The sequence below is a fragment of the Bos javanicus genome, chromosome 7 (genome assembly GCF_032452875.1).
Source record: "Bos javanicus breed banteng chromosome 7, ARS-OSU_banteng_1.0, whole genome shotgun sequence".
Classification (NCBI taxonomy): Eukaryota; Metazoa; Chordata; class Mammalia; order Artiodactyla; family Bovidae; genus Bos; species Bos javanicus.
Window position 1 is genome coordinate 67,848,259 of NC_083874.1, and position 26,473 is coordinate 67,874,731.

Consider the following 26,473-nt stretch of genomic DNA (forward strand, 5'->3'; position numbering starts at 1 on the left):
TTCAAGATGCCCTCCTGTAAGACTCTCCATTCACTAACTCTGTTAACCCCGACAGCTGAATTGTGTAAGACATGGCCAGCAGCACTGTGTTCCTCCCTGGCACAGCAGTCAGCAACTTCCAGCTATCCTTATCTGAGAGAAGATGAGCATGAGTCCTAACAGTGGCCCAGGTAGAAAGCCAAAGGATGTGCATGCTGGGTTTTCCAAAGTTTGCTCTCAGGATGAAAGGTCATTGTAAATTCAGACCTGCCTGGGACCTTCTCTGAACCTGTCGTCTCTTTACCTCGCCACAGTAGATATTCCACACATTGTAAATGCTGTAGAAGCCCATTTTGCCCCACCCCATGAAGCCAGGGGGTGGGGGGGGGCGGGGGGGCGGGGCACGGAATAATTGTCATCATCCTCAACTGTCATAGCAGTGCAGAACATGTGCACCAAAGACCAATAATTTCTAAAATATGAGCTTGTTCTCAGAACTAGTTGGTAAATTAATTTTTAAAATATGTGACAGAATTATTTCCACTGGAGATTCAACAGCTTGTTTTCCCAACTATCACAGTACAGAAGGAGGCACCCCATATTCACTAAGGAAAGCCTTTTCCAGATAGAAACAAACTGGCAAAGGACAAAACAGGCAATTCATAGACAGATGAGGAAATATGAGTGGCCAGTAAATTTCCCCTATCAGACTGGCAAAAATTTAGAACACTGATGATATCAAGTGTTGCCCAGTCAGGGATCAAGCAAATGACTGGAGTAACCTGGAGTGAAATGGGATGTGAATTGGTACAGCCACACTCTGGGGCAATTTTGCAGTTTTGGTTAACACTCAAATGGAACTAAGCCTGAAAAATTTCATGGTGTGTTTTCTGCTGCAGAAAAGCACACATGCACAAGGAAGGCAATTTGAAAATGTTTACTGCCAGGTCATATGTGTGCGATGGAACGAACATGTGTACGTGGGTAGCGGCTAACCTATGGCGCCGTCCTTCCATTGAGCCACACGTACAAGATTAATAGGATGAGACAGATTGATAACTAATGGTGTGAAAACTCCAAGGCTTATTAATGCACAAAAAGTGGACATTTCAAAATGACATTTAAAATACAAAACCATTGAAAAAAAATGTTTGCAGGATTTGCGGGCACAGACATATGAAAGTAAATGCATAGAAAAGTGGCTGACAGGACACACATCCAACTCACTGAGTCAGCATTGCCTTGATCGGAGACTGGGGTTGAGGGTAGTAGTGTCAAAGGGGATATTAGCTTTATAACAATTTAGTTGTTTCACCAAGGGTATTTCTGTATTACTTATTTGTCAAAAATTAATGTTAAAAAAAGGAAGCAGGCGTGGCAGAAAAACACCCATTATGCTTACAATGAAAACCTCATTCTGCCAGTTACTGCTTTTGTGTTCTCTGGAGGAAAGCCACAATAATCCTGACCTCATTATCTTCATGCGGCAAAGGGGAGAGATCGTGCTCACCTCAGAAATAGTTCTCAGGTCCACATGAGGTGGAGCATCAAAGGCCACATGAAACAAATAAGCTATTAAAACAAATCACCAAGCATATCAGAATGTAGAAATAGAAAAGAGACTGTTCTTTCCAGCTCCAAAATTACCCTGAAACAAAGAAATTAAATCAATTTCTCTTTTCAGCAATTACCCAGAATGGTGGGTACAATCTAGGTTCTGGCACCAGCTGGGTTCCTTCTCTAGCTGGTGGCCTTATCCAAGGTGTTTCCTCAATCTGGGGCTCAATTGTATCATTGACAGAGTGAAGGGTTTGATTTGGCATCTCTAAAGAGCGATTCAGCTCTGATCCTTAATGAGTCTGAGTAGTCAGTGTCTTCTAAAGGGTCATTTTAGAAAAGGCACAAATTGAAAAAACAAAAGAAATCATCCACCAGGCACTGTCTTCTTCAAGTAGGGTTGGAGAAGCTCACTCACTCAGTGTCCAGCCAGTAGCTGGAAAGGTGACCATAGCAACCATCACCAAATCCTCCACACTGCCAGCCCACAGGACAAGATAAGGCCAGGCAAAAACAGTGATAAAGAAAGCGACAGGAACTGCTTTCATTCCATTAACTCCCACACGTATCTGGAGAGAGAGGTGGTTAAATGAACAACTACTATAGGGTCAGGGTAATGAGTTCTTTAATGGGGAGATTTCAGGGAGGACAGGAACTCATAGCAGACTCACTTAAACCAGTTTGGAGGCTACCAGTGGTCAGAAAAAAGCCTGATTTAGGTGGAGACCTGAGAATGCATGGAGTTATAGAGGAAAATAATAAGCAAAGAGCAATAAGACAAAGGCTTGTTTTCTTGAAATACAGGTGTTTTCTCATGCAGCACATCTGAAAGACTCATGTGCAAAAACTAGGAACTGTTTAAACTGCAAGGGACATTCAGATCAGATCAGATCAGATCAGTCGCTCAGTCGTGTCCGACTCTTTGCGACCCCATGAATCGCAGCACGCCAGGCCTCCCTGTCGCTAGATGTTGTCTAGTCCTAGAGTCATAGACTGTGGAAACTGGTCTTATCCAGGTCCCTCCTTTCTTACATGAAAGGGCCATAGTCTTCAGTGTCAAAGGATAATAACCAAGATGTGACTTCAACTCAGCCCACAGTATCCCGTCCTATAACTCAGGATGTGAGTGTCTGCACCAATCCACACCAAGTGTGTACATTTGCATCGTCCAAAAGCCGGAGATGATGTGTGGACAATGTAAATCTTATCTGGACACTTGACACCCCGCAAAATAAACCAAGAAGCAAATAAAAAATCCTAAAACTAAAGATAAAATATGCTTTATAATAATAGCTCTTAGCAGAACAAATCCCCCTGGCATTTACTGTGCTAGTAACGCCTGTAAAGGACATTTCTTTTCCCCATGTTATCCCATCCCTTATCTATATTTCTTCTTAAATTGCCATTTCTGGTATTAACATAAATACCCCCACCCTAAAACATCCAAAGCAATCTCAGGATAAACCCTGTGTCACAGAAAGGGAGAGAGACCTTCCAAGAAGAGAAGCTGAGTGGATGCAGGAATGCAATGGATTTCTGTTTTATAGATCAGCCATGGGAACCCATCACAGGGACTCCTGGATGGAAGGACTGAGAACACTTACTCAGACAAAGCCGCCCAAGTTCAATCACCAGCCAGAGAATCAGAGGCCCTTTGGACATTTTGGCTGTTTGCAGATGTCAGGAGTCTGTCTGTCTGTCTGTCCGAATTCCATTTCTTATACTCCAGTTAATGCTGACAGGGTGGGACCTTTAGGTTTCATTTCTCTTTTTGCCTCATAATCTTCCCTTTCTTTCTCCTGAATGGCCTCTCTCAATCTGGGATGTATGATGAAATGTGCTGAGTACATTTCTCCTGGCCATTAGTGTGTGTGCAGACACATGGAGTGATGGTGTGGACATGCATGGACTCCGTTGTCCACTTATACAGGGGGTTTCCTACATGTACATGAGCACCTATTTTATGTACATGCACACTCATAAACTGTGGGAACTTGGGAATTTGGCTCTGCTGCCATTCTGGTTTCTCCCTCTCCCAGAACCTTAGCCCCCTTGCCCTAATAATGGAGAAGTAAAACCAGGGTCGAACTCCCCTAGTGGCCCAGTAGTTGAGCTTCTGCCTGCCAGTACTAGGGACACAGGCTTGATCCCTGGTCCAGGAAGATTCCATATGCCACAGAGCCCCTAAGCCCACGTGCCACAACTACCGAAGCCCACTCACCCTAGAGCCTGATCTCTGCAATGCAAGAAATCACCACAGTGAGACACCTTCACACTACAATAGAGAGTAGCCCCTACTCACCTCAACTAAAGAAAGCCCATGTGCAGCAGTGAAGACCCAGTGCAGCCAAAAATAAATTTAAAAGTTTAAAGAAAAAATATTAAATTAAAAAAATAAAGAAATAAAAGCAGGGCTGCCATCAACCATCACATGAGCCAAAAATACCATTAAAGTTTACTGGGCAAGGAAAGAAGAGATTCAATAGAGGAAGCATATGGTGATAAATACCAGACAGGCTCAGATAACAAAAAAGTCCACGTCTGGGCCCAATTCCACCACTTGTAGTGAAACCACTTGATGGGGAAGAGCACACAAGACAATTCACGAACCAGATTTCAGGGCTTGAATCTCGTGATACTTAGGGCGCTTCTGGACTCTATGGATTCAGCAATATATCCAGGACTGCAGAATCAGTTAGATGAGGAATAAAATCAATGCTCACCTATCAGATGTGTTTTCTAAAATAGATTTATTTCATTAGTTACTGGATGCTTAAATGATAGGCACTCTGCTAATGCTAATGATGTAGATGTATTATATTTAATCCTCACAACCCTGAGAAATAGATATTTTTCCTATTTAACAGATGAGGAAACTGAGGCTAAAGGGAGCTAAAGAAATGACATTCACAGCAAAAATATAGTAGAAACAGAACTCAAGCCAAGACTTTCTGACTCCAAAGCCCCTGATCTTAATCACTGCACACTCCTTTGATCTGTGACCCTTAGGGCAATACACCATAAGACCAAGTATATCAGTGTCTAGCTCCTATCTAGCCCCAGAGAGGGAATTTAAGGGTGCACAAATGTTCTGGAATTAAAAAAATATATATATCTCATTTAACTGTAACCAACCAAATGAGCCTTAAACCTTCACATTTCTCACACTGAAGGATTAATGAATATACAAATATTGGGGAAACACTGGACTCAGAGAAGGCAGAACAGGGAGGAAGGGATGAACATAGAGGGATTCAGAGAAAGTCGTTTCGACCAATGCTCACTAAACTGTGGAATTCTTTCTCACCTCATTCCCAGGTACCTGGGGGATATAAAATCTGAATAAACTGAATGGTCCAAATAAAACACTCAAAGATACTGAGAGTTTCATTGTCCCAACAATATCACCCAACCTCCCTTCAATAAAGCCATCCATCAGAGCATGAGTTTAAGTCCTGTATGCACCTCTCCTAATTAGTGTTTAGGCCTTCACTTTTAGGTATAAATAGACATCTGAGGATCTCCAGCTGCTGCTAAGTCGCTTCAGTCATGGCTGACTCTGCGCGACCCCATAGATGGCAGCCCACCAGGCTCCTCTGTCCCTGGGATTCTCCAGGCAAGAATACTGGAGTGGGTTGCCATTTCCTTCTCCAATGCATGAAAGTGAAAAGTGAAAGTGAAGTCGCTCAGTTGTGTCCGACTCTTAGTGACCCCATGGACTGCAGCCTACCAGGCTCCTCTGTCCGTGGGATTTTCCAGGCATGAGTACTGGAGTGGGTTGCCATTTCCATCTCCAGACATTTCAGGAAAGTCTTCCATATGAAAAGGATACATAGACATCAAAGAAAGCAGAATAAAACAAGCAAGCAAACAAACAAAAAAAGTCACAAGTATCTTTCAAGGAAAAAGGAGAAGGGACAGAGAAACTATAAAAAAGAAAACATCAGAGAAGAGAAAGATATCTTAGAAATTAAAAAGACTATACTCACACCAAAATGTTATGGAAGGTTTGAAAAATAAACTTAAGTCTTCTAGAAAACATAACCTTACTTATAAAGTCTAATGGTTAGGGATGTTTCAGAATATTAAAACAGAAAACAGAGAGGAGGAAATTATTAAAGAAATAGCTTTCTTAATTTTTGTAACGAACAAAAATGAGTCTTCATTGGGAGGGCCAACCAAATCTTAAATTTCATGAAAAAAGATCCCCACAAAAATAGTATGTTATCATGAAATATGAGAATATTAGACATAAGAAGAAGATATTAAAAGGCTCCAGAGTGAAAACAAAGAAATACATATTGTATTGAAAGTGTTTAGTATCAGAAAGGCATTGGTCTTCTAAATAGATAATCTAGAAAATAATGCAGGAATGCTTTCAAAAGTCAGAGGGGGAAATGATGGTCACAATAACAGAAAATCTTGCTACTGATTTGACAGAAAATTGTCATATGGCATCATGGGAAGATGGGCAGACAGAAAGTAGGGTGGTGGTAGAAGAGAGGCAAACACTATTTGCACTTATATGAGGTCAATATTTAATGTCTAAATTAACCAAACACTATCAGCATAATCATAGTAATAGTAATACAGATGTAAAAACAATATTTCAAGAAGAAAAGAAAGATCTCAAGAAGTTAAAATTTTATGCAAAGGAAATTATGGAATTGACTATATTTTTAGTAATAAGTCTTTTAAAATAACTAGATTCTTCTAAATAATTTAACATAATCTATGGCATTTAGAATATATTTTCTTAAATGTACATATTGAGCACAATTAGCACCCAGAACTTAGTTTTCAACATTGCTCTCCAACAAAAGGAACTAGAGCATCTTGGGAAAATGGCTGATTCTGGGAGTGAGGCAGGAAATATTTAAGATCGGTTTGGAGCCTCTTGCAGTGCTAGGAAGTAGAGAATGCTCAGGAGAAAAAATCCATTAATTTAAAATAGGATTATTAAAAAAGGACAGAGGAGACAACTGAGAGAGTTCACAATGACCAGAGCTGGAACAATCTGAACAGAAGTAGTACTGTTTTATAACCCAAAGTAGTAAACGATAAAAACCTGTGAGTCCATACTGATACAGTAAATAATCAATATGTTTGTGGCGGAGAAGAGACAAATCTTCACAGAAGAATTCCAAATAATTGATGTAGATACTCACCCCTCAAGGAGGTGAAGCAAAACTCCCCTCCTCGAGTGTGGGCAGGACACGGTGATTTTCCTCCCTGAAAATACAGAATGGAGAGGGAGAGAAAAAGACCAACTTTCCAGTGGAGAAACCTGGCAAACACTGCCAGAGGCAGGAGGTCAAGATAAATGTCAAGAGAGATCAATTATGTTGACAGTTTAAGAGATGCGAGGTAAATGGGACACAATTTACCTCTGTGGTCTCCTCCTAAGAACTCACAACCTAAGTTTGCTTCTGCTGCTAAGTCACTTCAGTCGAGTCTGACTCTGTGCAACCCCATAGACAGCAGCCCATCAGGCTCCACCGTCCCTGGGATTCTCCAGGCAAAAACACTGGAGTGGGTTGCCATTTCCTTCTCCAGCGCATGAAAGTGAAAAGTGAAAGTGAAGTTGCTCAGTCGTGTCCGACTCTGTGCGACCCCATGGACTGCAGCCTACCAGGCTCCTCCGTCCATGGGATTTTCCAGGCAAGAGTACTGGAGTGGGATGCCATTGCCTTCTCCGCAACCTAAGTCTAGACACAAGAAAACCATCAGACACAATTAAATAAGGGGCTGACAAGTGTTTCTGAAAACTGTGAAGGTCACCAAAAATAAGGAGAGTCTAAAAAAACTTAGAGCTAAGAGGAGCCAATGGGACACAGCGACTGAAAGTAATGTGGTATCCTGAATGGAATCCTGGAAGAGAGAAAGGCCATTACATAAAAACTAAGGAAATCTTTGGACTTTGGGTAATAATAATTATCAATGTTCACTCAGTAGCTGTCATGAATATACCACACTTACGGAAGATGTTAACAATAGGGGAAACTAAATATTGGCTATATGGGAACTCCCTGCACACTCTTCAGAATTTTTCTATAACTCTAAAGCTGTTCTAAAATATATTAAGTGTATTTTTAAAGAAGTACATGTACCTTTATTTTATAAGTGAAAATGTTAATAGTAATTAGGTATTTAGAAGTGCCCACATTAGAAAATGTGAATAAGCTTGAATGTTTTCTCTTCCTAAGATAGCTTCAGTGGACAGACTTCAGGGATTCATAAACATCCTAATTCTGGATAGTTAACTTGTATCATTGGAGAAGGCGATGACACCGCACTCCAGTACTCTTGCCTGGAAAGTCCCATGGACAGAGAAGCCTGGTAGGCTGCAGTCTGTGGGGTCACTAAGAGTCAGACGTGACTGAACGACTTGACTTTCACTTTTCACGTTCATGCATTGGAGAAGGAAATGGCAACCCACTCCAGTGTTCTTGCCTGGAGAATCCCAGGGATGGCAGAGCCTGGTGGGCTGCTGTCTATGGGGTCGCATAGAGTTGGACATGACTGAAGCGACTTAGCAGCAGCAGCAGCAGCAGCTTGTATCATCGTATGAAAGCATACTGTTTTGGGGAGGGGTGCCATAGCAGTTCTGGACGCTTCATGTGTTTGCCACCTTCTCTGCGTACGCAGTGTGTTCACTTCATGTGCATGCAATTTGCCTCTGGAGAATAAGCTCTCCCTCTTTCTCAGTCAACAAAGTTCAGCTGGCATTGATTTCATTTGTGGTGATTGGCTCAAGGATGGAGAGGCAACCCAAACAAAGCCAAGGACACACAGTCTTGTCACATTTACTGGAGCTCTTGAGAATAGGGACTTTCCTGTTTTCCACCTGGCTTTGAACTGTGTGGACAAAAGAATGAAGCCAATATTAGTCATCATGCCACCAATGGCTGAAGCCTGTCTGATAAGAGAACCAATCAAGCAGAAGGCAAGTGGAGCCCTAGAGTGGATTTCTGACAAGGTTTGACCCTCTGAAACAAGGCACATCAATGTGCCAGTAAATTCCCTTTGGGCTTCAACCAGTTTGTGTTGAGTCTTCCATCATTTGGAACCAAAAGACCCCAAGTCTAAACCTAAAAGGACCTCTGCATAGCAGTTATTTGTCTGGAGGACTAACTAACACTTAGTTTTAGGAGTTTATACTATTATCTAGCCCAACTATCTGCTTTACCAATCATCTGCTTTGCCCCAACTAGTGATTGTCACCTATTTTACTCTAGGCATGTGGGAATTCTGCTAGACTCTGGGCTCTGGGAGTAAGGACAAATAAGACATAGATTACTCTTAAGGACCTGATAGTTTCAAATCTTAAAGGAGAGGTGGTATCTTCAGGTGCCATTTTAAGACAAGGCCTTGGAAGCCACAGAGGATACAAATCTTTCAAGTAACAGAAAGAAAATAGAGTCCACGTTTTCTGATAAAGGGCTCCTTGTGGTAATTCCTCTCTGGTTAAATGTAATCCCACTCATTCATTTTAATGTGTTCATTTCTTCATCAGTTATAGTGGGAGTCAGCAGACTATGGCCCACGGACCACATCCAGCCCATGCAAAAAAAGGTCTTACTGCAACACAACCATGTTCATGCATTTACTTATTTTATCTGGCTGCTTTCATGCTGCAGTGGCAGAACTGAGTGAATGGGACAGATACGGTATGGTCCACACACCCAGAAATGTTTACTATCTGGTCTTCACAGTAAAGAACTGTCAACCTCTAAATTATATACTGAGTTCTCGCTGTGTGTCAGGTTGCAATGTTAGCCCAGCCAATCTTGTCCTTAACAAGCTCAGAGGCTGGTGCTTCCTAATGGGAGACGAGCAAATTAACAGACAACAGAGAACACTGTGATAAGATGTGACAGGGAAAGGAGTGTTAGGAAAAGATTCCTAGCCCAAGTTTTAGGTGGAAGAAGACAGTCAAGGACACTTTCTAAGCCTAGACCTAAAGGACATTGGAGAGGACTGGGGTAGAGTAGAAGGATTTCAGGCAGAGGAAGGAGCCTACCAGTGGTGATAGCTGCAAGGCATTTCAGCCTAACTAAAGAATTTCAGGTATTAAAGTGTTTATTATATTATTTAAGCTATCTAAAGATGTATATTTGGAGAAAGGAATGGCAATCCACTCCAGTATTCTTGCCTAGAGAATCCTATGTACAGTGGGGCCTGGCGGGCTAAAGTCCATGTGGTCTCAAATAGTTGACGTGACTGAGCTGCTGCTGCTACTGCTGCTGCTGCTAAGTCGCTTCAGTCATGTCTGACTCTGTGGGACCCCATAGACGGCAGCCCACCAGGCTCCACCATCCCTGGGATTCTCCAGGCAAGAACACTGGAGTAGGTTGCCATTTCCTTCTCCAATGCATGAAAGTGAGAAGTGAAAGTGAAGTCTCGCAGTCGTGTCCAACTCTTAGCAACCCCATGGACTGCAGCCCACCAGGCTCCTCTGTCAATGGGATTTTCCAGGCAAGAGTACTGGAGTGGGGTGCCATTGCCTTCTCCAATGACTGAGCTACTAACACTTAAACATGCATATTATAATATTTTAAAGAAAAGGTAGAACTTAAACATTCTCTCCAAAAAAAAAAAGATGGGAAAAAAAAAAAAAAACAACCACCACCACCACACAGGGCTTTGTAGACTAACAATGAGATCATGGAGTGATCCAAGTATTATTGATTTATGTTGGGAGGGGGATGAGGCGGGGGATGGTGTATTTCACTATGTCTGAACTTGAATCAGAGGAAAGAAGTGGAAGCACCAGTTAGCATGCTGAAACACAGGCTGGGGTCAGATCACCAAGGACCTGAAAAGCCACATGAAGGAGTCATGAGGGCGAAGAGGAACTCACTGTCTTTCTTTTTTTAACTGAAATATAGTTGATTTCTATCTTTTGTGTATGATCATGGAACCTGGAAGTAAAACTTATAAAAAAAACTCATAACTGGGAAATATTTTTAAGAGCTAACTAGTTGTAAGGTCTCTAAATTTCCTCTAACTTATACAGTCTATGACTCTTGAAATCAGGAAATGATTTTAGCCTGAAAAGGGAGCTATTTTTATGGACTCTCTTAGTGGGAGGAAAAGGGTAGCTTCTGCTTATTGTCAACAATGAGGATCCCCCCTCAGCAAGCTTCCTCTCATTTATCACCCTTGCATTAGCCTCCATACTTTCTGTGATTTTCTGTGGGATGGGAATTCAGACTGCCTGGATTCCTTCTCAACCACAACCAGCTGTGTGGCTATGAGCAGTTTACTTAACCTCTCTGTGCACAACTGTGAATGATGAATGTGGATGCACTAGTTGCTCAGTCGTGTCCAATTCTTTGTGACCCCGTGGACTGTAGCCCGCCAGGCTGCTCTGTCCCTGGGATTCTCCAGGCAAGAATACTGGAGTGGGCTGCCATTTCCTTCTCCAGAGGATCTTCCCAACCCAGGGATTGAACCCTGATCTCCTTCCCTACAGGCAGATTCTTAACCATTTGGGCTACAGGGAAGTCCTTAGCACGACTACATCTCTCTAAAATGGAGATAATAGTACCTACATCTTGGACTGCTGTGAATATTAAACAACATGATCCATGGAAACCATTTAGCATAGTACCAGGTAAACAGTGAACACCTAACAAATGTTAATTATTATTCAAGTAGTTGCTATTCAGGTAGTGTTGAGGAGAGCAGAAGACACAGATACCTGTTGCACGGTATGTCTTGTCCCTGCCTACTCAACAGCCTTTCCTTTGTGGAACCATCCCTTCCTGTGTGGATCCAGTCCAGCATCTGAGTTGATGGGTACAGCCAGTCATTTAAACCATTCTTTTGTAGAGACTGGTACAAGGTAAAGAAAATTGGTTAACTGGGAGAGGCTAGTTCAGAGACACGGGGAATCATGAATCTTGGAAATGAAAGTCAAGAGAAAGATCACTAATTTACCATCCATCATGGTCAAGCCTCTGTTACATCTTTCTTCCAAGTAGTCTTCTCTAGCTCCATAGAGCCCTGCTTGTTAGAGAAATGGGAAGGAAGTAATACTCAGCTGCCACTATGTGCCAAGTACTGTGTTGTTCACATATAATCCCAACTACAAACATGTACAGAAGTATTATCTTTTACATTATGTATGCAAAGAAAGGGGGGGTATGGTAAAAATATAACTCACAATATAACTTTTTCTCTCTAGTGTACTAGAGAGTAAGTTACAGCTTACTTGAGGACAAGGACAGTGGGTCACTCATACTGTCCCAGGAAAAAGGTGACTTTTGACGAGGGCCCTTATGGTCAGGAATCACTGCCCCATCAGGCACCTCCAAGGCATCACTTGCTCTGCTCTTCTCTTCCTGTACCTCTCTGAACCACTCCTCATCATCTTCCTCATAACCTCAGCTTGTTACTGGTCCACATCACACATTCCAGCCCCTCTCTGTGAACCTCACCTCAGCTCTCCAAGCTCAGTGACCCATTCTCTCAATTATAAATTCCATAGCCCTGAAAGAGGACTCCAGTCCCCCCCAGTTCTTATTTCCCATTTCAGACCTTAGTTTGTAGTTTACTAGCAGGTCTGTCGGAGAAGGCAATGGCACCCCACTCCAGTACTCTTGCCTGGAAAATCCCATGGATGGAACGGCCTGGTGGGCTGCAGTCCATGGGGTCGCTAGGATTCAGACACGACTGAGCGACTTCACTTTATTTTTCACTTTCATGCATTGGAGAAAGAAATGGCAACCCACTCCAGTGTTCTTTCCTGGAGAATCCCAGGGACGGGGGAGCCTGGTGGGCTACCGTCTATGGAGTCACACAGAGTTGGACACGACTGAAGCGACTTAGCAGCAGCAGCAGCAGCAGGTCTGTGGTTAGAACCTTAGGATCAGTCATGACCATGAGAAGAAAGACCCTACTATGCAGAATATACACAACACTTTCTTTAGTAGAGCACTCCTCTAAGACAAGAGACCCTGAATATGCTCTCTCTGCAGCTGGCCAAATACTTCCAATAGATAATAATTTTTTGCTGAGTGAATAAATGAAAGAATGTTTTGGCTCATGAAAAAGAGAAACTAATCTCCTGAGATCTTATCTCACCTCTCTAAACCTCATTTTTTTCATCTGTAAAAAAAAAAAAAAAAAGAATAAACCATTCACTATAAATTTGACTTGGGGAGGATTAAATGAAACTACTAATGGGTAAATTATTTGAAACCATAAAGAATTAGGAAACACTGTTTCAATTTACAAGCAAAGGAAATAAAAATGGGAGGAAATAGGCATGAGTCAATAGGCCTTGGAAATTGTCCTTGGCTAGGGTGGGTTGAGGGGTGGGGGCAATCCACAAATAGAAAAGGAGAAATGGAGCCTGTGTGGATACATGTTCTGGTTATTTCAAAGAGTCATTGTTAGTCTAAACTTACCCTCTGTAGATTTAAGATGGTTTCCATCTGAATAATACAGGAAGTGCTGAAATCTTGGAAACACAAGTCTGGCAAGTTCATAACTTGGATTAAAAACTTGAAAGTGCAAGTATTAGACGTAAGAAAGAAAAAGTACAGCATTCAGTTCCCCTGGGGATATCCTAATTAGCCCAAATGTAGTGAGATCACTACTTTCAGGATATATTAAATTGTGGAATGGCAGATGAATGTAACTGGTTGCCTGTGGCAATTAAGCGCAACTTGATATCAGAGAACTTGGTGATAGTTGCCTTTACAAATGTTTCAGCTAACTTTAGGCTCATGGTGAAGGAGCATTCCCCACCCCCATGATGTCAGATGGCCACCAGGCTTGATCTGGCCTGTGCATGTGGGCAGAAGTGTCATGAGTCACATGCAGGTAGAAGTGTGAGAACTGGTGTACAATTCACTATCCTCCCTCCCCTGACAGAGGAACTGGCTCCAAACAGTGGAAGCTCCACAAGCCTGGGTCCCAGGGTGAGAATGACATCAAGCATGAACTCCTCCACTATGACCCTCCATGGAAGCAAACAGAAACACAAACAGCACTGTATTGTTCTAAACCACTGAACTGCTTCACTGCAACATGATGTCACGTGTCCTAAAAACACTGCAGTCGTGTGGAAGCAGCAACAGGAGGGGTTGAAAACATTCTTTGAAATGAGAAAGTCCAGGATTGGAGGCTCTGACACTTACTATCCACATGGCTTACCACTCTGCACCCTTTAACCTCACTCATGTTTGTCTATCAGCCTAGATCCGTGCTTCTCAGATCTGGCTGCACCTTCAAATCTCAAGGGGAACTTCCAATACATGCCCAGGTTCTATCCCAGACATTGTGATTTCACTGGTCTTGGGTAGGGCCTAGGTATTAGTATTTGTTAAGCCAGATGTGCAACTAAGTTTGAAAGCTACTTGTCTAGAATTTTTTAATGTTATTTAAGGGGTTCACCTTCAATGCTCAGACTGAGAGAGGCTCCAAAATGTCCTCCTGAATCCAAAGTTACCAGGTGAGTTCCAGGAGCACCTGGTCACATTTGATTTCTCTAATAAGAACATCACATAGAAGTATCCATTTCCACGTCTACTTTTCAACCAGAGTGTGATCTCCCAGAACACAAGGACTGTACTAAAATCTTCCGGTAGCCCTAGTACCTAGATCCTGCTATCATGCTACATACCAGGGTATATATAAACTGTGTCTATTTAAACAGAGAAAATACCGCTTTATTAAAATTAAAAAAAAAATTGGCAACTTCTGAAAAAAAACAGCTTTCATGGAAGTTTGGAAGAAGTAGCAACTGTCCTAACTTGAGAAGTGAATGTGAAAGTAAGTTATTTGAAAATGTTGTCTTGATACCAGAAGTAGAAAGGCAGATGATAGTGGTCAAGAGAATGGGTCATTTTTCAGGATGGGAATAAAGCTAGTTTTGTAGCATTGGGAATGATATCACTCAATAGGAAAAAATGTGTTTCAGCAGAATAGTATAATCTTTGTTAGTCAAGAATTCAGAAATAGGAGAAGGAGGTGGAGAAAAAAGCACAGGTATACAAAATGTTAAACATGGTTAATTTTATGTGGTGAGATTTGGTGATTTTGTCTTCAAATAGGTGCTCAGTAAGTGCTGTTGAATGAATAAGTGTTCTCTATGTGAGTAAATGTGTGTATGGTTCCCACTGCCACAGAGTTGATTTCATAGTACAGTTTAAGGCATAATATCATCTTAGGTCTGCTGTTGTTATTGTTCAGTTGCTAAGTCGTGTATGACTCTTTGTGATCCTATAGATTGCAGCACACCAGGCTTCTCCCAGAGTTTGCTCAAACTCATCTCCATTGAGGCAGTGATGCCATCCAATCATTCATTGTTTGTCGCCCACTCCTCCTCCTGCCTTCAATCTTTCCCAGCATCAGGGTCTTAGCCAATGAGTCAGCTCCTCCCTTTTATCTCCACATGGATCCCAGTTTTTATTTAATGCATTGTGTAAATGTCATTGGACATATAAGTATCCTTGAAAGATATATAGTATTTCTTTGTATATTATGTTTTAAACCCACAAAATATTTTGCCATAGATCTCATTCAGCTTCTTTGCTTACTCAGTCTGATGTTCTTGAGCTATAACTATGTTATCATATGTACATTTTCCTCATTGTTTCTAACTGCTGTGTATCATTATAGTATATTCCATATTAGAGCCATCAATTTTCTTAATGATGGAACACATAGTTTACCTCCAACTCCCTGCAACACAAAAAAAATTTCAATAAACAAACTCATATATGGCCTGACATGGACTTGAGAAATAGCTTCTTAGAGGTAGGTAACCAGACAAAGAATTGTTAAATTATAGACTAGTGGGCTGCCTTCTATGGGGTCGCACAGAGTCGGACATGACTGAAGCGACTTAGCAGCAGCAGCAGCAGTACCACACTTAATTTCAACATGTATTGATGAAGCTCTCTCTGTAATGACTCATAGTTTCACTTATACCAGCTGTGTATGAAAGTGGTTTCTCTATTATCTTGTTAGCAATATGATCCCTCTATAATTTTTGCCAAGCTGACAAATGTATTTGTTCCATTTGGATTTCTCTGCCTACTTTTGACTTTAATAGTCTCCTCACCTACCAGCATCTGCTTGTGTTTCCCTTTCAGTGAACTGACTTCTCTTATCTTTGCCCATTTTTCAAATTGTTTCCTTTCTGTCTCTCAATCTGAGTGTGTGTGTTTGTAATGTCATATCTGAAATTTACAAGTAATTTCTTCTGCTACGTCATTCCTCTGCCGGCATTGTCCATTGACTACTTCAATGAACTGAAATACTTAATAACGATGTATTAAAATCCACCAAACTTTATCTTCAAGACTTCTGCTTTGAAGGTCTTATTTGAGAGTTCCTTTTCCAAAGTTACTACTATATTTGCCTGTTTTTTTTTCTATTAAGTTTATAGTTTTACTTTTGAAATTTGTCTTTAATTCCTCTGGATTTCATCATATATATGGTATGAGGTAGGGATTAAAGTTTATTTTTTATATATAGTAAGCTAGATTTAGTCAATCCTAAAAGAAATCAGCCCTGTATATTCATTGGAAGGACTGATGCTGAAGCTGAAGCTCCAATACTTTGGCCACCTGATGAAAAGAACTGACTTATTGGAGAAGATCCTGATGTTGGGAAAGATTGAAGGCAGGAGAAGAAGGGGATGACAGAGGATGAGACAATTGGATGGCATCACCGACTCAATGGACATGAATTTGAGCAAGTTTCAGGAGTTGGTGACGGGCAAGGAAGCCTGGTATGCTGCAGTCCATGGGGTTGCAAAGAGTTGGACATGACTGGGCAACTGAACTTAAGTGAACTGAAGCTAGTTTTCTTACTACTTTTTGCTAAAAGTCTGTTCTTTCTTCATTCACTGGTGATGCCATCTCTAACATATGCTATGTAAAATATTAGACAGATAAAGTTTGTGAATGTATGTGTGTTCTATGTTGTTTACTCTGGTACGCTGGGGACTCTTGTTGTTCTTGTATGTTATTTATTATAACAGCTTTGCATCAGGACTTAATATTAAGAAGGGCGACTCTAAACTCTTCCACTTCCTTTGGTTCTCTTTTTAAAAAATTTAAAGCTATTTAGATTTTATAAATTTATGAAAATTCTAGATTCAATTCTTGAGTGCTTTAAAAGATCCTGTTAGGACAGATGGTAGGCAAAATCTGTAAAGGTGGTCAGAAGGTCAAAACTTTCAGTTATAAGATAAATCAGTTCTGAGGATATAATATACAACATGGTGACAAAAGTTAATAATCTCATATCGTATATGTGACAGTTTCTATAAGGGAGTAAATCTTTAAAAGTTCTCATCACAAGGATAAACTGTAACTGTAAGATGATGAAGGTTAGCTAGACTTTTTGTGGTGATCATTTTACAATGTATATAAATATCTAGATATAATATTATAAGTTAATTATCTCTCAATAATACTGGAGGAAAAAAGATCCTGTTATGTTTCTATTAAATTAGCTTTTGTGATCTGATTCATTAAGGAAGCTGATATATTTACAAATGCTAAGTCTGATGGATTAAGAAAGAAATGATATCTTTACAAATGTTGTCATTCAGTCTATGAACTTAGTACATCAGGTTTTCCTCTGTTCTATAACATACTTTAAATTTTTTCTTCATAAAGCTTTTGTGTCTCCTTGCTTAGGTTACTTACTACATATTTTATGTTTCCTATAGCTAACATGATTTCTATCTCATATTTTCTCGACAATTATTGCTGACAGAGTGATTGCTGTTGGCATCTTAACTACCTTATATTTTGTATTCAATTAAAATGGATTACATTTATTTAAAAATTTTATGAAAATTTATGATGGGTTTGAACATCATCTCTTGAGAATGAAAATGCTTTTCTATTAGAAAAACCCAAGTCAGTCATTGTGAGTCAGAGTTACTAGGGCAACAACTCCTTTCAAGAAGAGATATATAATATAAGAACTGAAAAACTAAAACTTAAGAGTGAAAAAGAAAACAAAGATCATAATGGAAACTAAATAATATATTCTCCACCTACTTCCTCATCTATAAAATGAGGAGACTGTACTAAATGTTACCTAAACTTCCTTCTACCTCAAGTCTCTGAAGATATTCCTTTTAGAAAATGAAAAAGTCGGAGTGAAAAAAAATTCTAAGTGTAAATTAATCTCTTCCATTGACTTTCCAGTTCTATTGAGTTTTTAGCAAAGAGGCTTTGAGAGGAGTTATTCTTTGTGGGAACTCGAGAAGAGTAAGTTTAGTGCATATGACCTCACAGAGACAATTGAGAATGGATGCTTTGGGAGAGGAACTGGATTATTTTTATCACTGTCATTGTGACTACTGAACTGGCTCCTTCCCTGTCATCAGCTCTACCCTCACTCTAACATTGAAGGTCTTTTCAACAGGGTCCTTATATTTTAAGAGTTTTCTAGTTTGGGAAGAGAAGAGGAAGAGGAAGAAGTGAAACTTCTGGAGTTGCATTGCTAAAGAAAGCTTGTTCTTTCAGAACTTGGCTGCCAAGTTTTTACTCAAAGTTCCTCTTTTGTGAGGCAAAACTTTTTGTTCATATCCAAACAAAAAAAATATTTGTGACAAGTACAAAACCCATCACTGGAGTGTCTTGAATAACAGATAAATATATTTTCAATTAAATAAGCTCCATCTTTCCATTCCTCCATCTAAAATAGCAAATCTAAACACCTTACCAACATCTACAGGGTAACTTGGAAAGAAACCAAAGTTACACTTTTGAAGAACACCAACTCTTCAATCAAATGACCATTTCAAAACACAAAAGTATGGTTTAGAAAAAGGTGGTGATACAAATAAATTATTAAAAACAAATACAAGACTATGGTTAATAATATCACAAAACTGAAAATAAGGTGAGTGTCATGTGCCATAGATATGAAGAGTTAGACTGAATCATCTACATAGAGATTCAGCAACAATTTAAAAGGATGTTACAGGTGTACCCTTATTGAGGTAAAAAGATTTCCTTGAAAGAAGTGAGAAAAATGATTTGTGATTGAGTATGACATTAAAGATACAAATGATTGTGCACAATCATTTTGTAAGAAGAAAAACACACACCCAGATACAAGCCTGAAGTCATATAAAGTGTTAGTTGCTCAGTCATGTCCAACTCTTTGCAACCCCATAGACTGTATTCTGCCAGGCTCCTCTGTCCATGAGATTTCCCAGGCAATGTCATATAAAAGATGTTAACAATGCCCTTCTGTGAACAGAGAAAACAGGTGATTTGTGGTTCCTTATTTCTTTATAATCTATATTTTAAAATTTTCTATAACATTTAGCTTATATTCTTACATTAGCAAAAGTTTTTAAAGAAAACAGAAAATAAACTGAAGACAAATGAATACTAGAAATACATGGCCCAGTCTTCTGTTCAGTTCAGTTGCTCAGTCATGTACAATTCTTTGTGACCTCACGGACTGCAGCAGGCTAGGCTTCCCTGTCCATCACCAACTCCTGGCACTTACTCAAACTCATGTCCATTGAGTTGGTGATGCCATCCAACCATCTCATCCTCTGTCGCCCCCTTTTTCTCCCACCTTCAATCTTTCCCAGCATCAGGGTCTCTTCCAATGAGTCAGTTCTTTGCATCAGATAGTCAAAGTATTGGAACTTCAACTTCAGCATGGGTCCTTCCAATGAATATTCTGAAATGATTTCCTTTAGGATGGACTGCTTGGATCTCTTTGCAGTCCAAGGCATTCTCAAGAGTCTTCTCCAATACCACAGTTCAAAAGCATCAATTCTTCGGCGCTCAGCTTTCTTTATAGTCCAACTCTCACATCCATACGTGACTACTGGAAAAACCTTAGCTTTGACTAGATGGACCTTTGTTGGCAAAGTAATGTCTGCTTTTTAATATGCTGTCTAGGTTGATCATAGCTTTTCTTCCAAGGTGCACACGTCTTTTAATTTCATGGCTGCAGTCACCATCTACAGTGATTTTGGAGCCCAAGAAAATAAAGTTTGTCACTGTTTCCCCATCTATTTGCAATGAAGTGATGGAACCAGATGCTATGATCTTAGTTTTCTATGAGTATTGAGTTTTAAGACAACTTTTTCACTCTCTTCTTTCACTTTCATCAAGAGACTCCTTAGTTCTTCTTTACTTTCTGCCATAAGAGTGGTGTCATCTGCATATCTGAAGTTACTGATATTTCCTCCCGGCAATGTTGATTCCACCTTGTACTTCATCCAGCCTGGCATTTCTCATGATGTACTCTGCATATAAGTTAAATAAGCAGGGTGACAATATACAGCCTTGATGTACTCCTTTCCTGATTTGGAACCAGTCTGTTGTTCCATATTCAGTTCTAACTGTTGCTTCTTGACCTACATACAGATTTCTCAGAAAAGGCAGGTAAGGTGGTCTGGTATTCCCATCTTTTGAAGAATTTCCCACAGTTTGTTGTGATCCACACAGTCAAAGGCTTTGGTGTAGTCAATAAAGCAGAAGTAAATGTTTTTCTGGAACTCTCTTGCCTTTTCAATGATCCAGTGGATGTTGGCAATTTGATCTCTGGTTCCTCTGGCTTTTCTAAATCCAACTTGAACATCTGGAAGTTCATGGTTCACATACTCTTGAAGCCTGGTTTGGAGAATGTTGAGCATTACTTTGCTAGCCTGTGAGATGAGTGCAATTGTACGGTAGTTTAAACATTCTTTGGCATTGCCTTTCTTTGGGATTGGAATGAAAACTGACCTTTTCCAGTCCTGTGGCCACTGCTGAGTTTTCCAAATTTGCTGGCATGTTGAGTGCAGCACTTTAACAGCATTGTTTTTTAGGATCTGACATAGCTCACCTGGAATTCCATCACCTCCACTAACTTTGTTCATAGTGATGCTTCCTAAAGCCCACTTGACTTCACATTCCAAGATGTCTGTCTCTAGGTGAGTAACCACACCATCGTTGTTATCTGGGTCATGAAGATCTTTTTCATATAGTTCTGTGTATTCTTGCCACCACTTCTTAATATCTTCTGCTTCTGTTAGGTCCCTACCATTTCTGTCCTTTATTGTGCCCATCTTTGCATGAAATGTTCCCTTGGTATCTCTAATTTTCTTGAAGATATCTCTGGTCTTATCCATTCTATTTCTTTCCTCTATTTCTTTAGATTGATCCCTGAGGAAGGCTTTCTTATCTCTTCTTGCTATTCTTTGGAACTCTGCATTCAAATGGGTATGTCTTTCAAATGGCCCAGTCTTAGGATGTCACAATTCTGAGTGGAAAAGTTTGAGTAAATCCCAATTTTTTTTTTCATGCCTCAGTTTCCTTTTCTGTAAAATTGGAAGAGCTGCTTTCCTCTGGCACAGAGTTTTCATAATATCAAAACATTCTCCCATGAACAGTTAGTAATAAGTTAAACATACCCTTGCTGTGAGGTTCAGCAATTTCACTCTTAGGTATTTACCCAACAGAAATGAAAACATGTCCACAGACATGTCCACAAACATGTCCATGAATACATCAATGTCTGTACCATTATTCTCAGTAGCCAAAAACTGGACTGTTCACATATTCTAAAATTCTAATCAGCAAAAAAATAAAAGAGAACATATTACCAGTATGTGCAACTTGAATCTCAAAAATATTATGCTGGGTGAAAAACCAGATTGCAAAATCGTGTGACAGCAGAGACAGAAGATTATTAGATCAGTAGTGGCTTGGTTGAGGAGGGAAGTAAGGGGAGGGGGTGGGGATTATCTGCATAGAGGGACAAGGGAACTTGCTGGAGCGCTGGGCATGTCTGCATTTTGTGGTATTTACATAATTGTATGCATTTTGCCAATATGACCAATGCTTCAAATTGGAGAATCTTATTGTGTGTAAATTTTACCCCAATAAAGCAAACAGCAAACTTAAAAAAATCACTGTCTAATAAAGTATGTGAAAATATATTTTAAAATGTAAAGCTCTATAGAATGTAAGAAATATTTCTTTTAAAATGAAACAAAGTACAAAGAAACAGCTTTGGAATGCATTCAGCTAATGACAATTTATTTATTTATTCAGCAATTTATCCCTTGGATAAATTGGGGATTGGGTGTAAGCAAAGACAAAAAGAATTGCTATTTATTCTTTGATTTCTTTTAGCTGTGTTAAACTTTACCTAGCAGTTTAAGGAAAACATATACCTTCTAAATTACTCTAATACAGTTCTCTGTTAAATTCTTGGAGAGTAGAGAGGAGAAAGGAGAGAACAAAATTCATCAGTTTCAGCCCCAAATCCTACCATTGGAAACTAGCATATTAAATATTTAGAAAGCTTTTAAGTCCACATTTTCCATTTCTAATGATACTTTGGAGAAACTGGGTCTGAGAATTAATTATTTGCCTTAAGACACATGCCAGCAAGTGATGGAGCTAGACTTTACTGTCTGGCTTTAGCCTGGGCACTTGGTCACTACTGCATTCCCCCTCAAACAATGTGCCAAGTAAATATACAGTTAGAACCAACGAGGGGACCTTGAGGAGGACGTCCTTCGGAAGTAAGAAATGGGAAAGGTGGGATAGCCACACAAGGAGAAGGACTCGAATGGCAAAAGGCAAGGTGCCAGAAGTCAGGTCCTCCTTTCACAGCTGTGTCATGACTAGCCTTGGGTGCCCTTTACCATGAGCATGGGGGAGGGTAGCCACATGACAGTCTTTTTAAATGAACAATGCAAAGAACTAGAGGGAAACAACAATATTTTTAGAAAGACTGGTGATCTCTCCAAGTAAATTGGAGATATCAAGGGAATATTTCAAGCTAAGTTAAGTGAAGTGCAAGTCACTCAGTCATGTCCAACTCTTTGCAACCCCATGGACTATACAGTCCATGGAATTTTCCAGGCCAGAATACTGGAGTGGGTAGCCTTCCCTTTCTCTAGGGGATCTTCCCAACCCAGGGATCGAACCCAGGTCTCCTGCATTGCAGGTGGATTCTTTACCAGCTGAGCCACAGATGGGCACAATAAAGGAAAGAAGTGGTACAGACCTAATAGAAGCAGAAGATATCAAAAAGAGGTGGCAAGGATATAAAGAAAAACTATACAAGAAAGATCTTAATGACCCAGATAACCACAATGATGTGATCACTTACCTAGAGCCAGACATCCCGGAGAGTGAAGTCAAGTGAGCCTTAGGAAGCATCACTATGAGCAAAGCTAGTGGAGATGATGAAACTCCATCTGAGCTATTTGAGGATTTAGCTAAATCCTAAAAGATGATGCTGTTAAAGTGCTGCACTCAATATGCCAGCAAATTTGGAAAGCTCAGTAATGGCCACGGGAGTAGAAAATGTCAGTTTTCATTCCAATCTCAAAGAAAGGCAATGCCAAAGAATGCTCAAACTACCATACAGTTGCAGTCATTTCACATGCTATTAAGGTCATGTTCAAAATCCTTCAAGCTAGGCTTTAGCAGTACATGAACTGAGAACTTCCAGATGTACAAGCTGGGTTTCAAAGAGGCAGAAGAGGCAGAGGAACCAGAGATCAAACTGCCAACTTTCCTTGGATCATGGAGAAATCAAGGGAATTCCGGAGAAACATCTACTTCTGCTTCATTGGCTCCACTAAAGCCTCTGACTATGTGGTTCACAACAAATTGCGGAAAATCCTTAAAGAGATGAGAGTACCACACCACCTTACCTGTCTCTTGAAAAACAGCAGATCAAGAAGCAACAGAACCAGACATGGAACAAATGACTAGTTCAAAATTGGGAAAGGAGTACCTCAAGGTTGTATATTGTCACCCTGCTTATTTAGCCTCAATGCAGAGTACATTATGTGAAATGTTGGGCTGGATGAAATAGCTGGAATCAAGATTGCCAGGAGAAATATCAACAACCTCAGATATGCAAATGATACCACTCTAATGTAAGCAGAAAGTGAAGAGTAATTAAAGAGAGCCTTGTTGAGGGCGAAAGAGGAGAGTGAAAAAGCTGGTTTAAAAACCAACATTCAAAAACTAAGATCATGTCGTCTGGTCCTACTACTTTATGGCAACTAGATGGGGATAAAGTAGAAATAGTGGCAGATTTTATTTTCCTGGGCTCCAAAATCACTGTGAACAGTGACTGCAGCCATGAAATTAAAAAACACTTGCTGCTTGGAAGGAAAACTATGACAAACCTAGAGACCAAATTAAAAAGCAGAGCTATCACTCTGCCATCAAAGCCATGGTTTTTGCTGTAGTCATGTATAGATGTGAAAGTTGGACCATAAAGAAGGCTGAGCATCAAAGAATTGATACTTTTCAAATTGTGGTGCTGGAGAAGACTCTTGGGAATCTCTTGGACTGCAAGGAAATCAAATTAGTCAATCCCAAAGGAAATCAACCTTTGTAATGAAAACCTCCAGTATTCATTGGAAGAACTCATGCTGAAACTGAAGCTCCAATAGTTTGACCACCTGATGCAAAGAGCTGACTTGTTGGAAAAGACCCTGATGTGGGGAAAGATTGAGAGTAGGAGGAGAAGAGGGTGACAGAAGATGAGAGGGTTGGATGTCATCACCAACTCAATGGACATGAATGTGAGCAAACTCTGGGAAATAGTGGAGGACAGAGGAAGCCGGTAGGCAGCAGTTCATAGGGTCGCAAAGAGTCAGACACAGCTTAGTGACTGAACAACAACAATGACAAAGAGCCAAAGAGGGGACGGTGAGGAGGAAGTTCTTTGGAAATAAGAAGTTGGAAAGGTGGGATTGCCACACAGGGAAAAGTAGCCCAGAGGGCAAATGGCAAGGCTCCAGCAGTCAGGTCCTCCTTTCACAGCTGTGTCTTGCCTGGCCGTTCGTGTCCCTTAACCTAGGCATGAGGGGGGTGCCCATGTGACACAGTCTGAACTGTGCCTAGGGTGTGGTGACCGCCCAGCGTGTCTCAATCATGGTGGGGAGAGGTGGGCATTTGTGTGCTGAAGGCTCCCTAAATCTCTGGGTTAAAAGGAGAAGTTATGTGTTGTTTTACATGTCATTTCTCATTCATCTTTTGTCTCCTTTCCCAGGTTTCTGGGCTCCTAATGTTAGAACAGCCTAAAGCTAGCCAGACATTCTGCATATGAAGAAGTTATTCTGCAGGAGCTGAGGAACCTGCAGGAAGCCAAGGTTTATACTCTTTTTATACCATTCTGTTTCTGGGGATGCTGTTTAAACATAATTTGCATTGGTTTAATATTAGGATTATTATAAAGTAATGTATGATCATTATGTCTCTCTTTTTATTTCCTACAAAGTAATACAGGACAAATAGCTAATGATCCCACCCCTAACTGATAGTGTTGTGATGCAGCTCCTGCCAGTCATAACCACTACCTATGCTCTCGTGACCAGCTTTTTAAATTACATGTTTCATAGTCTCAAATTTTAATTTTAAATCATCTTTTACTTCATGTTTTTAATATCTTCAGGATTAGTTGCACACTGTAAGGATATGTTATAACTTATTTAAATAACAAATAAGCCTTATTTACTGGATAGTTAGTCAATGCCTTCAAATTTTTAGTTATTAGATATAACATTTTAATAACACCACTTTTGAAATACTTTTAACAAAAATATTGAAATTGGATCTAATCAAGCATTTAGCTCTAACTTACAATTTAAAGGGAATGAAACAATCTGAAGAGCCCACAAGGTAGGACATTTTACAGAACTCATCTAGTTTTTCAACAGATCAGAGGCATAAAAAAAGGGAGAGTCACTGCTCTCGATGACAAGACACTTAAAAGATTAAACAACATGCAATCTGAGGGTCTTATTTGAATACTGATTTGAATCACTCAATCATAAACAGATACTTGGGAGAAATAATTAAAGAAATACGGGCTGATATTAAAGTGTTACCACTATATTTTAGGTGCAGTAGTGGTAACTGCACACAAATTTTATTTAATATTTTAGAGATGTGTACTGAAATACCAATAATAAGTAAATGCCATCATTTAAAGAAGTATCCTTGTCCCTAAAAATGTCTAGAATTAAGAACAAATAAATGGAAATTACATAATTGAACCAAATGACAACCATGGGATTGAAAAATATGACAAAATAGCTGAAATAAAAGCCATGTGAATGAACCCAATATTAGAATGGAGATAATAGAGGAGAGAAGCAGAGAACTTGAGAAGAGATTAATTTACCCAAGTGTTACCAAGTAACACAGAGAAAATAAATAAAAAAATAACTGAGACTCAATGACTTCTGGAGAAGGCAATGGCACCCCACTCCAGTACTCTTGCCTAGAAAATCCCATGGGCGGAGGAGCCTGGTAGGCTGCAGTCCATGGGGTCGCTAAGAGTCAGACAGGACTGAGCGACTTCACTTTCCCTTTTCACTTTCATGCATTGGAGAAGGAAATGGCAACCCACTCCAGTGTTCTTGCCTGGAGAATCCCAGGGACGGAGGAGCCTGGTGGGCTGCCGTCTATGGGGTCACACAGAGTTGGACATGACTGAAGCAACCTAGCAGCAGCAGCAGCAATGACTTGATTGATCACAACAATCACTTCTGTGGAATTTCAAAAGGATAGGACAGAAAGAGTGGGACTGAAATAATGGACTGAAGTAAGGACCCAGTGACTTCCCTGGTGGTCCAGCAGTTAAGAATCTGTCTTCCAGTGCAAGGGTTCTATCCCTGGTCCAGGAGCTAGGATCCTCTATGCCTAGGGAACTAGGCCCACTTGCTGCAACTAGAGAAGCCTGTGTGCTGCAGTTACTAAGCCTGTGCACTCTAGAGACTGAGGGCCACAGCTAGAGAAGTCTGTGTGCTGTAACAAACAACCAAAAAAAAAGTAATGGTCCAACTGGGCGAAAACATAACCTTGCAGATTCCAGTAACTGAGAAAGCCTCAAAGGAGGGAAATAAATAATTCAACACCAAGAAAAATCAACTCAAATTTCTAAAATTATGAAGAAAAGA

The 26,473-nt window shown here is 40.2% G+C and overlaps 1 protein-coding gene and 1 long non-coding RNA gene across 2 annotated transcripts in view; one reads left to right on the top strand and one right to left on the bottom strand.

The window, feature by feature from the left end:
- The window catches only part of LOC133251542 (T-cell immunoglobulin and mucin domain-containing protein 4-like), a 28,224-nt gene extending 24,974 nt beyond the window's left edge, over positions 1-3,250 (bottom strand). The window contains exon 1 of the mRNA XM_061424152.1: positions 3,141-3,250. Within this exon, the coding sequence (XP_061280136.1) occupies positions 3,141-3,198 (58 nt within the window). The 5' untranslated portion in view covers positions 3,199-3,250. The remainder of the gene's footprint in view (positions 1-3,140) is intronic.
- LOC133251543 (uncharacterized) overlaps positions 1-24,760 on the top strand; it is a 37,997-nt gene extending 13,237 nt beyond the window's left edge. The window contains exon 3 of the long non-coding RNA XR_009737676.1: positions 24,562-24,760. This is a non-coding gene — a long non-coding RNA (uncharacterized LOC133251543). The remainder of the gene's footprint in view (positions 1-24,561) is intronic.
- Positions 24,761-26,473: the final 1,713 nt, after the last annotated feature.